The sequence below is a fragment of the Quercus lobata genome, chromosome 1, assembly GCF_001633185.2.
Source record: "Quercus lobata isolate SW786 chromosome 1, ValleyOak3.0 Primary Assembly, whole genome shotgun sequence".
In the NCBI taxonomy this organism is placed as follows: Eukaryota; Viridiplantae; Streptophyta; class Magnoliopsida; order Fagales; family Fagaceae; genus Quercus; species Quercus lobata.
In genome coordinates this window covers 7,551,395-7,564,915 of record NC_044904.1, presented here as the reverse complement: position 1 = coordinate 7,564,915, position 13,521 = coordinate 7,551,395, and the positions used below count along the sequence as shown (strand labels likewise).

The 13,521-nt window shown below is 31.7% G+C and overlaps 1 protein-coding gene across 1 annotated transcript; it reads left to right on the top strand.

Annotated features, from left to right (window-relative positions):
• Window positions 1–4,841: 4,841 nt before the first annotated feature.
• Window positions 4,842–11,952, top strand: LOC115976749 (L-ascorbate oxidase-like). Its single transcript, XM_031098227.1, has 5 exons — window positions 4,842–5,452; window positions 5,656–5,748; window positions 5,847–6,059; window positions 6,690–6,887; window positions 10,760–11,952. The coding sequence occupies exons 1-5, from the start codon at window positions 5,153–5,155 to the stop codon at window positions 11,720–11,722; spliced, it is 1,767 nt and encodes a 588-aa protein (XP_030954087.1). The 5' UTR covers window positions 4,842–5,152; the 3' UTR covers window positions 11,723–11,952.
• The last annotated feature ends 1,569 nt before the right edge of the window (window positions 11,953–13,521 follow it).

Here is a 13,521-nt window from a genome sequence, read left to right as displayed (position 1 = left end):
AGTGTTGTTTGATTGATCAATGGTTGATCTCAGTTAACAAAATCCAAGTCAGTGTGATTGGAATTTGGATCAAAAATCATTTGAGTTGTCCTCATCACACACCCAAAACTATATATATTACAAGGGAGTTGAAGTCACATAGTAGCATAAAGCGAAAGGGGGTACATTAAAAAGTTGTAATTAAATGCAAGTTTGAAATTCAAATTTATAAATAAATCTTAAATTAGATCTCATTCCAAACATCAAAACATTGAAGAAATGCTGAGACAGAATGAGAGGTGCAATATCTTAGCAAGCTTAATTAGGTCCGCCCATACAGTTATAACATACATTTTTCATGTGTGAGTTTTGCATTATCATCAAGAAACCTACACATGGTTTGCATCCACCTCCCCATCCAGTGCCAATTTTAGGGGTACATTTGGTACATTGAATGAGAATTACGAAAGGAATTGTAATCTTTATTACTAGGAATAAAATATGCTGTAATGTAATAACTAAACTCATTCATTAGTTTGGTTGTAAGTTAAAACATTAGAATGAAACTTAACATTTATTTTGTAAATGTCTTCACTCATAATAGAATGTGTGACTCTTTTGTAAATAATATTTTCTTTTTTCATCATGATTATTAGGATAATATAAGATAGACCTTTACTCATAAGTCATAACCCATGATCCGAAGTAGAATTTTTCAAGTCAATACAAAGTTCTCTTAGAAGATAAATCTTAAGTAGCTAGGTAGGAGATGAATATTGTGAAAACATGTGATTTCCTTATTAAAAAATTAATTATTATTTCTAAGATTAAATCTTGAAAATCCTTACTATAAAGTACTATAATAAAGTTATTAATTATTGTTGTTAAGTGAACTTTAATTATTGTTGCTTCAAATACTTTAGTTTAATATTTATTAGCTTTCATCTTTACTCTTTTCAATTCTTTTATATAACAACTCAACTCAACTTTGAAAATTTATTGGTCTTTGTAATTCATTAGGAATAATTTTTGTTATATCTTTTATATTACTCTATTAAAAATTCAACACAACAATGCAATCATTAAAAAAAAAAATGTCTTCACTCCCCACTGTCCCACACCTTACTTCTACTACTTCACACTTAATTGTCTTTTAGTGTTTACACTTTACTGCTCACTTAATTATCTTTTTTTGAGATTTAAGATCAACAAATTACTAATTTTTGTTGTTGGACTTGCTTCCTTTTTTTTTTCCTCCCAAATTTTAAATCAAATTGGTTTGTTGTTGGATATTTTATTTTTGTTTAATTGTCAAGATAAAGGTTGATGTTGAATTGGTTTGTTATTAGGCTTCTTTTAGGGAGTTCAAATTTTTATTTTAGGGTGGTCATAACCAACAAATTATAAAATTATTATATCTTTTTTTTTTGTCCCAAGTCAGGGGGGGTTCAATTGAACCTCCTTAAGTCAATGTGGCACCGCCATTGTCTTCACCCCTATCTGTGTGCGTCCATCATTTAAACCATGTCAAGATACCAATTAGGGCCGTAAACAGGCTAAGCCGAGTATTCAAATTAAGATCAAGATTTTTCATTTAAATTTATTTCAAATATAAACCAAGCTCAAGATTATTACCAAATTAAATTACATGTTTAAGTTTGGTACATTATCTTGACCAACAAGCTTGAGTTGTTCATGAATTACTTAAGTATTCAAAGTTAAGGTTTTTTTTTTTTTTTTTTTTTTTGGTACCTGACATGAACATATACAATACTAGCTTAAATATAAATAAATATATATATATATATATATATATATTTTGAGAAATATACTAGCTTATATATGATAGACTGGTCCAAGTTACAGTTGCACCTTTCAATAACTATAAATTAGATTAATATCTTTCACACTATAAACATTGCATAATATATTCTTCCCATACATAACATTCATGTATCAAAATTTATTTCAATCATATGTACTTTACTATCTAATTCCTTTACTCATGTTTGTATCTTTTTAAAATACAAACAATTTGAATTTGGACATTTTATTGATGTTATTGTTACTAATCTTTAATCATATATATTTACATTTTTAATTGTAAGTCTAATTCCTTTACTCATATGTTTGTATCTTTTTAAAATACAAACAATTTGAATTTGGACATTTTATTGATGTAATTGTTACTAATTTTTAATCATATATGTAAGGACTCAATTTGTAACGACCCAAAAATGGTATTGGGTTCGCACGTTAAGGGCCCAAACAATATAATTTGTAGAGCGTGGGCTTGAAAGGCTAGACCTTGATCACCGGTCGGTGGTTCGTCATGGTTTCTATAGCAATTTGCACAAGGGCGAACCTGGCGTGTCTAACAATACTTTTTTCCGATATGTCCTGAGTGGCTCCGATCCTTAGACCTCGTCCGAGGAGCTTCATGTTCTTATTATTCTCCTTTTTTTAAGGCTCCATGGTCTGGGAGACGATTTGTCCCCGCCTTTCCTAAATTGCTTCTCTTTCCTTTTTATACTAGCCTTTACCCTTCCTCCAACGTCCACGCGTAGGTTTAGCGTTCTAGGACTGATACTTGTCCCATCAGCCCATACCCAAAATGGTTGGGGGTGGTTGTAAGAACTGAAAAGTATTGCTCTGTCAGGTGCAGAGTATTTAATTGCAGTAATGGCAGCCTTTCCTTTGTCCTTTGTCGCCAAATTGTCGAGAGGTCCTTTCTCCATCAACGTGGATGTGTTCAGTTTTTCCCTAAACTGTTCCTATACCGTTCTTGCCCTTTCTTTTAGGAGCGCTTTGGGATGCCGAGGACAGAATCATCCTCGGCTATATCTCAAGACTATTTGGACTTTCATTGTATGTCCTCGGCAATGCCTCTCCTCGGCTCTGGCCTTGGGCCCTAATGTGGCCGGGGTTACAAATTCTCTGGCCCCACAATATATATTGACATTTTTAATTATAAGTAGAAAGGGACTAAGAAAACAACATAATCGACAATAGATTTCCAAAATATTCATCCAATAAAAAATTATTAAATTCTTTGGATGATTTAAAATAAAAGTTAGCCCCCATATTTATTATATACAACTTTTAAACCTCCAGATCTTTCTAGCTATAACTGTATTGTCACACTATAAAAAAAAAAATTTAATAAACCAAACTCTACCAATTGCGGTCGTGAGGAATAATATTAGGGACACGTTTGGTAGACTGTAATAAGCATTATAATGTAATAGCTATTTCTTAATGGGAATATGTACGAAATTCCCAGACTAGTGAGATGCAAAAATAAAGAAAAATATACGCCAAAAAAAAATAATCACACACAAGACGGTATTTATGTGGTTCGGCAAATTGTCTACGTCCACGAAGTTACAAGGATTTCACTATTCTTAGGGAAAAATACAAGATACAGCAGTATAGTTTTCTCTCTCAAAAACAACATAAAAACCCTAATCTCCAAAACGATAGTTTTTATATCCTCCACTCCATGGACTAAGTTTCAGAAAATCTCTCATTAAAAACCATATCAATATTATTTCAGGTTGGGTCATAATTCGGATCAAACACAATTAGGCTCCACAAAACTCAACATTTCTATGGTTTAGCTATTCAGTAGTTTGGTTATGTTTTTATTATAGGAAATAGTCAATTTTTTTATGAATAATTATTCTTTAAAATGAGGAATAAATATTTCTCTCTAAAAGGGTTATAATAATTATTTCTTAGTATCTATAATAATTTCTAACATTAATATATTTTCAAATAAACAAACTTTTCATATCCAAGTAACAATTATAAAAATAAAGAATCTTCAAAAAATAACTCATCTCTATCTCAAATTTAAAATTATTTTTTTTTGGGAAATATATTTGTATGAGTAAGATATTTCATAAAATAGATCTTAAGTTTTATTCTAATGTTACAACTCACAACCAAACTCATGACTATATTTAGTTATTCCATTATAACACATTTATTCCTAATAATAAAGATTATCATTCCTGTCATAATCCACATTAAAATACCAAACATGCCCTAACAAAATTTATACCAAGTATCACTTTTTAACTTAAAGAAGAGGGCATTAAGAGGTGAGAGGAAATTCGGCACCTTTTCTTTTGCCCATAGTAACAATAAACCATAGAATTGAATCGATAGTTATGACAACCCGAGATGGTGGATCTAAACTTTGAACATCTCCATCGTAAACATTAGAAAGTGTCAATTAACATATATCAATAAAATAAATAATTTTTTTAACTTTTATTGTATGATTTTATTGTAATTATTCTTCTCTCAAAATAAAGTATATATATATATATATTTTTTTTTTCCTAAATTTTGGCATTATTTGTTTGTTTATGCAATTATGTAATATTTGAAATTCATAGGATAATTTATCAGTAAAATAAATAAAATTTCATTTTAACTTTTTTTTTTAACTCATATAATATGTTTGAAAATTATTTAAATTTTACTTGATACTTTTTTAATCAGGGTTACTAAAATTTACTAATGTATTCCCTTTTTACTAAATTAAAACATAAAATGAGAAAACGGTCAATTCCTGTTTTTCAAGAGTAAATAGTTTATTCTATGGAAAATGAATAACTGTCAAGAGGAATTCTACAACTCAATTAGAATCATTTTTCATAAAGAATTTTAAAAAATAATTATCTTATTTTCCTATATTTAATAGCAACCTTAAAATGAGTTGGATAACTACCTTATTTAATTTGGTGTATAATGAAATTGTCTTCTAGAAAATTTTAAGTGGAAAACAATTTTATCTTTAGTCATACTAAATAAAGGAAGTCAATAATAATTTTCAACTGGCCCATTTTTTCTCAAAACCTGAAAAAAAATGGTCTGCATCGTCATTTCTCTCCATTCTCCCCCTAATTCTCTCCTCTCTACCCCAAATTCGGCACTGTAAGATTATTAGTCTTATGTTGATTCCCTATATATATGCATATCTATATCGAACCAATACTGCAATCGTCCTTGTCCAAAGCAAACCTCTACCTTTCAAAACTACGAAGAGTTTCATGACCCACACAACCTTCCACTAGCCATAGCTTGACTTTGCTTGTTTTTAAAATATATTTTCCTTCTTCTTCAATCACTAAAATCTTTTTTAGCACCCCTCTAGCAGAAAATGGGTACAACTTGTGGTTTAACGATTGACCCAATTTATAGATATGTGAGGGCCCTTGTTATTTGTTTCATTTTGTTACCTTGTATACAGTTATCTTTGGGAGCCAAAACCAGGCACTTCAAATGGGAAGTGGAGTATAAGTATTGGTCTCCCGATTGCATAGAGAATATCGTGATGGCAATCAATGGCCAATTTCCCGGTCCGACGATCCGGGCAAAAGTTGGAGATACCATTAATGTTGAACTCACTAACAAACTCTCCACTGAAGGAGTTGTAATTCACTGGCACGGAATCCATCAGGTTTTGCTCTCACTTCTTCACAATTTTACGTACACAACAAATTTCACAGTTTTTTCAGCTAGGAGGGTTGTAATTAGAACAGTATCACTTTCGTTCATTTTTATTATATGTCAATCATAATACACTACTTTGTTAAAAGCATGAAGTATGGGATTAAGGCTATAGTTATTTATTTATCTGAATATATTAATTCTTGTTTTCAGATTGGAACACCTTGGGCAGATGGAACTGCTTCCATTTCACAGTGTGCTATCAACCCTGGAGAGACCTATAATTATAGGTTTAAAGTTGATAAGGTAATTAAAAACGTATTCTACTTCTGTTTTTTTGCTCTCTTGGATTGGAAATAAAGTATGATGTTCAATTTATATATAAAATATATTGGTGCATGCAGCCAGGAACATACTTTTACCATGGGCACTTGGGCATGCAGAGATCAGCAGGGTTGTATGGGTCTCTGATAGTGGACTTGGCAGAAGGAGAGAAAGAGCCATTCTATTATGATGGTGAGCTCAATCTATTGTTGAGTGACTGGTGGCACAAAAATACTCATGACCAAGAGATTGGCCTCTTCACCAACCCATTTCGTTGGGTTGGTGAATCCCAGGTAAAACTTGTTTATGAATCTGTTATGGCTGATATTATTTTTTTTCTAAAACTTTCATACAAGTCTCTTTTTTTACGAAAGATGTTACCACAATGCTTACACTTCACCAGCAACTATTTTGATATTCTATTTTTAGTGAAAATTGGTTTTGTACAAGATTTCATAAAACACCACCAAGAATGACAACTCATTTTCTCTCCCTAGTTAAGATGCATTTAATGATCTGTTAAATAATATTTTTATGTATTTTAAAAAAATCAAACTACATACATATATCTAAAAAAGACATACATTATCATAATGAATCTGATCATATGTAAGCTAATGAATTATTAGTAAATGTATCTTCTTCTTTAATTTAATGTATGTACTACCCTTCAATTAATTATACATTAATTGCCTTTTATCTGTTGATTTAACTGTGCATTGATTGTATTTTATTATATTGTTAACAAGAGTGAGTTAAATTTGAGAAAATTTATCATGCATAAGATACATTTAATATCACCCTGTTAAAGTCACAAAAGATCATTAGTGTATAGGATTAGGATTCTTTTATCAGACTTATAGCATATAAATAACTTTTATTATGCATTATTTTCCTTTTTATTGAATCCAATTACCATGCAGAGCTTGCTGATCAATGGAAGGGGGCAGTACAATTGTTCCTTGGCAGCAAAGTTCAGTAGTAATACATCCATTAGCCAGTGCAAATTAAGAGGAACTGAACAATGTGCACCCAAGATTCTACATGTGCTCCCAAATAAGACTTACAGGCTAAGACTTGCCAGTGCCACTTCATTAGCTTCACTCAACTTGGCCATTGGGGTAATATTTTTGCATTGCCACTATATCTTGCATCTTTGCGCATGCATTTTTTATGTGCTAAAATAGTAAAACTACAGAATATTATTATTCAATTTGCTTTCACATACATATATATATATATATATATATATTTATATGGTAGAGACTAGAAACCTTTTAATTTGGTTGACAGATGAGAATATTTTAAAACGTAGTGTTATGTCATACCACACTTGTTATATTTCATTGTCGCCACTGACAAAGGGTGAGACAGACAAGTAGTCTTCATAAACAAATAAAAGACAGACAAGTTGTCAAAAGTGGCTTAAATCATTATAGAAGGAATAATTCCGATGCTCTTTTCCAATAAAATTCAAGTAGTGGTTTTGAAGTAATTAATAGTTAAAAGGCTCAAATTGGAATATACATAATAATTAACCACCCATACTTTTGGTGTGATGGTCACTTCATAAGTATAAGTATTTATGGATTGTGGAGTTAAGGGTCTGGATTCAAATATCTATGAGGAAACTTCACACACATATACACTTAGATTAAGTTAGAGTAAAATTTTTATCTTATATAAAAAAAAAAAATCAAAGCATTAATTTCAACAACAAAATCATCAAAGCATTTAAGTAATAATTTAATCCAAAAAAAATTATGGTAATCAAAAGATAATTATAATATAGAGAAGTAAAATATGCAATAGTAATGCTAGGAACACCCCCAACCCGCGTCATATTTATACGTCAACTCTAAATTAGATTTTAACATTTTTTTACGTGAGTCCACCATATATACTTAAAAGAGCTAAAATTCACTCGAGAGTTAACAAAAAAAAAAAAAAAAAACTAACTGGAGTAATTAAAAAACAAATCTTATATTATATTGCTTTTGACTGGAAGTGTAATAATAGTATATAATGCTAGGGACCCATGCAACTGTTTTTTTACATCAATTAGTTGTATCCAAATCTCTATTGGTGATTTGGTGTAATCATCAGTGGTGGTGGAAGCTTGGTATTTGTGGCAGAATACATGTGAAGTGAGTACAGCCATTTTAGCCGATGACATGCTAGCTTGTTGGGTTTGCAGAGGTGACACATACCGTGTGTCTTATCACTTTCGCAGTGTACTACTGGACCAGATGCGCATTTGTCATTTCCTTTGCATGTCATTGGCATTGATGGTTCACAACTCACAACCCACTGATAGCTTCCCCTGAAATGAAATGACCACTTACTCCTGAGTCCCAAAATAAAATAAAATAAAATAAACAAAGAATAATAATAAATGAAACGACAAGGTGATAACGAAGTCATGTTGCAACTGCACCACCAAACCGACTCCACTTGTTAAAATAGGTCAAAAAGTGAAAGGAACACTAGAAAATGTTTGTTTATTGGGATTTACCAACTTATGATATAGCTTAGTAAACCAGTTTAGTAGATCTTTTATGGGAAAGTAAAAAATTGATTAATTTTTTAGACAGTTATTTCAATTTTTTATAAAAAAAATTTTAAAATGAATTATTGAGAAATGTTATATTTACAATATTTTTATAATATTTTCACAATAAATAATAGGTGATAAGTTATTATTGACTGTTATGGGTGGACAAAAAAAGTAATTTAAATTATGGAATTAAATTAAAATTAATAACAACCTTATTGTAAAAATATTGTAAAAATGTTATAGATATATCACTTTTCTTGATTATTTACCTTTGTTGTTTTTCAATACAATGAAATTTATTTTTAACAAATGCATGAATACATCAAATTTTTTTTTTTAAATCTCCTATTCAATAACAAAAGATTCACTAATTGAACTACCTAGAATAAATAGTCTACCATAAATTTTAATACAACTTTTATGTGTGACAAATTTTGGAATCCCTTAAAATGCTCTTAAATCAAGGGATGAATGGGTCCCTATAGTTTCACATAACAATAGGTTGACCAAAATTGCCCCTTGACCCCCACCAAAAAGGGCCAAACCTAAATAGAGTATGCTTTGTAGTGATAAAATATGTTACCAAATTTTTATTTGGTCTTGTATAGTTGTCGTCTACACTAAAATCTTTGACTCTGTCATTGAGAAACCCATATAGGATGTACTTAGACCTAATTAGGTTCTACAAATTCATATGAACACCATCTGGTATTTTATGTAAACAACCCACAAAACAAAAACATTTTCATTATCTATTAAGATTTTTGAAAGCATAAATTGTTTTCCAATCATTTAGGTGTCAAAATAACACCTGTGTTTTACATAATAGATATCTTTTTTGTATGAAATTACATATCTGTCTTAAACTATTAATTTTAATACCTAACGCCTTAATTTTTAACACCATCATTTATTTTAATATTATGATAACTTATTAATTATCTAAAAAGTTTAGAAATATATATATGATGAATTTAATGACCACTTATTCATAATATTTAAGTGTTTTTTTTTTTTTTCCATTCCTTTCTATTTTTATTTTGGTGAACACATGGCTTGTTTAAAAGGATTAGGAAGGTGGAGTGGGTGGGGGAAAATAATTGTGGAGTAGGTGTCGAAAATTGGCTTATACTACTTTGGCATATCTGAAAATTTGAATGCTTTTGAGTCCTATACAACTCTGAAAACGTGTGCTACCTCTGTAACAAAAAGAAAAAGAAAATGCATGTGGTTGCTTAATGTTCGTACCAGGAATATTTTAGTGCATGCCTGCTTTGCATCATCACTAGATGCTTTCCCATGAAGCAACATAAAATGCACAAAGAATAGGATTATTGGGAATAGTCGGGGTGGCAAAATGAGTAGGGTATAGATGTGGTTTGGCCGGAGTATATACTTGTTTAACCAACTATTGTTGTTAAGAGATTTGTAAATCTCACTCAATTGACATATTTTAATGTTTTCAATCAAGACATCGAGTATCTAAACTTTCCCTCAGCCAACTAAAAAAAAACTAATTATTATTCATATCAACAAACCAAACAACCTTCAAACTTTCCCCCTTAAAAGTTAAAACTTACAAAATAACTAAAGTTTAAAACTTCTAAAATAATCAAAATTAATATCTCAAAGCCTACAGAATAATCAAAAACTTTCCCAAAATCTCTAAAATACCCTTGAAACCCTTTACAATAATCAGAAGATACCGTCAATCTTCTAACTACCGAAAATACCTCCAAAATATGCCTTGGAATATATATTATGTAGAGAATCCAAACTTTAATAATTTAGGGAATATTATTTAATCAATATTCAATTGGAGAAATTATGATATGTTTCTAAGAAACGAATTAATAGCCACTTGATAGATGAATGACTTGTAATTGCTCATATATATATATATATATATATATCGTATTTGGATTTAGGCAATGAAGGTATTGTTCGAATACATATCTTAGGTCTATATCAGGCATGTATTAAGTTTAGATGGACTATATAAAGAATTATATTGATGTGTTTAATTGTGACTAGTAATTTTTTAGATAAAAGGGCAAACATAGCTAGCACATCCCCAATTCAAGAAAACCTGCCGCCCTAATAGTTTAGGATCGAGAGTATATTTTTATTAGTTTTGGGAGAGACTTAGCTAAACTATTGGTTAGATGAGCAAAGATAAAAAGACAAGGACAATCATTTTTATAATTATTTTCGTAACAGACTTGACAAATTATAATTTGAATAACATTATTTTAATATGAAATCATCATTTATTATCATTTTTATCGTAAAAAACGATTCTCTCTACTTCCTAGACTTAGACACAATATTATTGTATGTATTTTTCTGGCTTTTCAATCTCTTTACTGTTAAACTGTAAACTTTCTCAGCTCTAACAAAAAAAACTTACACATTTTTGTTCATTGTTGCATCTAGAATCACAAAATGCTGGTGGTGGAAGCCGACGGGAACTACGTCCAACCATTTGAGGTTGATGACTTAGACATATACTCCGGCGAGAGCTACTCAGTCCTATTAACCACAAACCAAGACCCTTCCAATAACTACTGGCTTTCGATAGGTGTAAGAGGAAGGCTTCCTCAAACCCCTCAAGGCCTTACCATCCTAAATTACAAACCAAATTCAGCCTCAAAGCTTCCCATTTCTGCACCTCCAATCACTCCTGTATGGAATGATTATAACCACAGCAAAGCCTTCACCAACAAAATTCTTGCTCTCATGGGGACCCCAAAGCCTCCTGTAAACCATGACCGTAGGATCATCCTCCTCAACACTCAAAACAAAATCAATGGATATACCAAGTGGGCACTAAACAATGTGTCCTTAGTATTACCACCTACACCTTACTTGGGCTCCATAAAATATGGTTTTAAAAATGCTTTTGACCAAAAGAACCCACCAGAGAACTTTGATAGCATTAATTATGATGTGACGAAACCACCAGTGAATCCTAACTCAACTTATGGAAATGGGGTTTACATGCTAGGTTTCAATACTACAGTGGACGTGATACTTCAAAATGCCAATGCATTGAGTGCCAATGTTAGTGAAATACACCCTTGGCACTTGCATGGTCATGATTTTTGGGTGTTGGGGTATGGTGATGGGAAATTTTCTGCAGACAAGGATGAGAAGAAACTGAACTTGAAGAATCCACCGTTGAGGAACTCTGCAATCATTTTCCCATATGGATGGACAGCTTTAAGGTTTGTGGCTGATAATCCAGGAGTATGGGCCTTCCATTGCCACATTGAACCACATTTGCATATGGGTATGGGTGTGGTCTTTGCTGAAGGTGTTGATCGTCTGAGTACGATACCTAATGAGGGTCTTACCTGTGGTCTCACTGGAAAGATGTTCTCGGGCCAGAAGAACTGAGAGTAATACCTTCCTTTTATTCCACCGCAGCTTTGTAATTGTGCACTTTTTTTTATGCAATGCAACTTAGAGTTTATTAGAAGTTAGAACAACTTGTCAAGAATAGTGTAACTCAGTAACATTGCTATTTATGCAATGCAACTTAGAGTTTATTAGAAGTTAGAACTTGTCAAGAATAATGTAACTCAGTAACATTGCTAAGAACTTGTGTTCAAATCTCTCTTCCTTCACTAATTGTAAGGGAAAAAATGCAGAGATTTCCTAGAAAGACAATCTTGAAGGAAATGTGTTTTAAAAAATAATTAGAGGAATAGAGGCCAATTAGGTTTGGTTTATCTTTCGTCAATCAATAAGATTTAAAGGATGGGTTTGGATAGGACTTATATGGCGTTTGCGTTTTGCTCATTTTTTTTTTTCACGCGTTTCAAAGACAAAATTTAGCTGAAAAGGCTACTGTTCATGCACTGTACATGAACAGTAACCAAAATTTTTTACTGTTCAACACATTAGTGGGTCCCGTGCACTGTTCACGGGACCAACAAACTTCACTTTTCAGAAACTTTTTCATTAAAAATAAGTCTCATGGCACTATTCACACATTTAAAAATTATTTTGTTACAGTGTTTTCAGTTTTTAGTTTCAGCAAAATAAGTTCTATCCAAACAGACCCAAAAATGTACAAAGATTTCTTAGAAAGAATTTTTCAAAGGGTTATTTTTAAGTTGTTCCTAATAACATAAATAAATTACAATTAATAATTTATATAATCATATTTCACTAAAATTGTATTTACCATAAAATTAGAAAGCAAGTTGAGATATTACCTCACTTCAAAATCATCTCATAATAATATAACAAAATTACCGTCAATTTCATGAGTTTAAGGTGGTGGAGTTGAGGGACGAACCAAGTCATTCTCTTGAGACAATACAATTTTGTGTGCTGCTCTCAGAATACAACAAACCTAACTATCAAGCTATATATCCTAACAAGTACACCACTTGTGGATAAGAAGCTCTAAAATATAATATTTTCTTAACCCAAAAATATAATATAAAGGAGGATATATTTTTCCAAGAGAGGAGTTAAAATTTGATTGAGCAAAGTATTTAGACAAATTTTTCTATCACATAGAAGTGTGAGATGAAACAATTAGAAGATCTCATTATGATCGGACATATAGGCCTTATATAGACTAGTTAATAGCTTTTTTTAGAGAGTTTCAATATATGACGTCCGCTCTTAATGATAATTTTTTATCATCAAACCAAGACACCAATCATTTTTTGGTGTAGGTGGGAATTGAACCTGATCAGATCTCTTATACAACTATCAAAAACTTTACCAGTTGAGCTAATTGGAACCCACTATATAGTTAATAACTAGTTACAAATAACGTATATGAATACTATGGGGCCAGAGAATTTGTGATCCCGGCCCACTTTACATTAGGGCCCAAGGCCCGTGCCGAGGAGAGGCATTGCCGAAGACATGCAACGGAAGTCCAAATAGCCTAGAGATATAGCCGAGGACGATCCTGTCCTCGGCATCCCAAAACCTAGAAGGAAGGAACGGCACACCATCAAAGGCAGTCCCCAAAGCACTCCCAGAAGAAAGGGCGAGTACAATATAGGAGCGGTTCAAGGAAAAGCTAACACCTCTGTATTGAATGTGCCAACAAACGTCCTGGCCGCATTGATGGGGAAAGGACCCCTGAACAGTGTGGCGACAAAGGACAAGGGAAAGGCTGTCATTATTGTAATTAAGTACTCTGCGCCTGATAGAGCCATGCTTTTCAG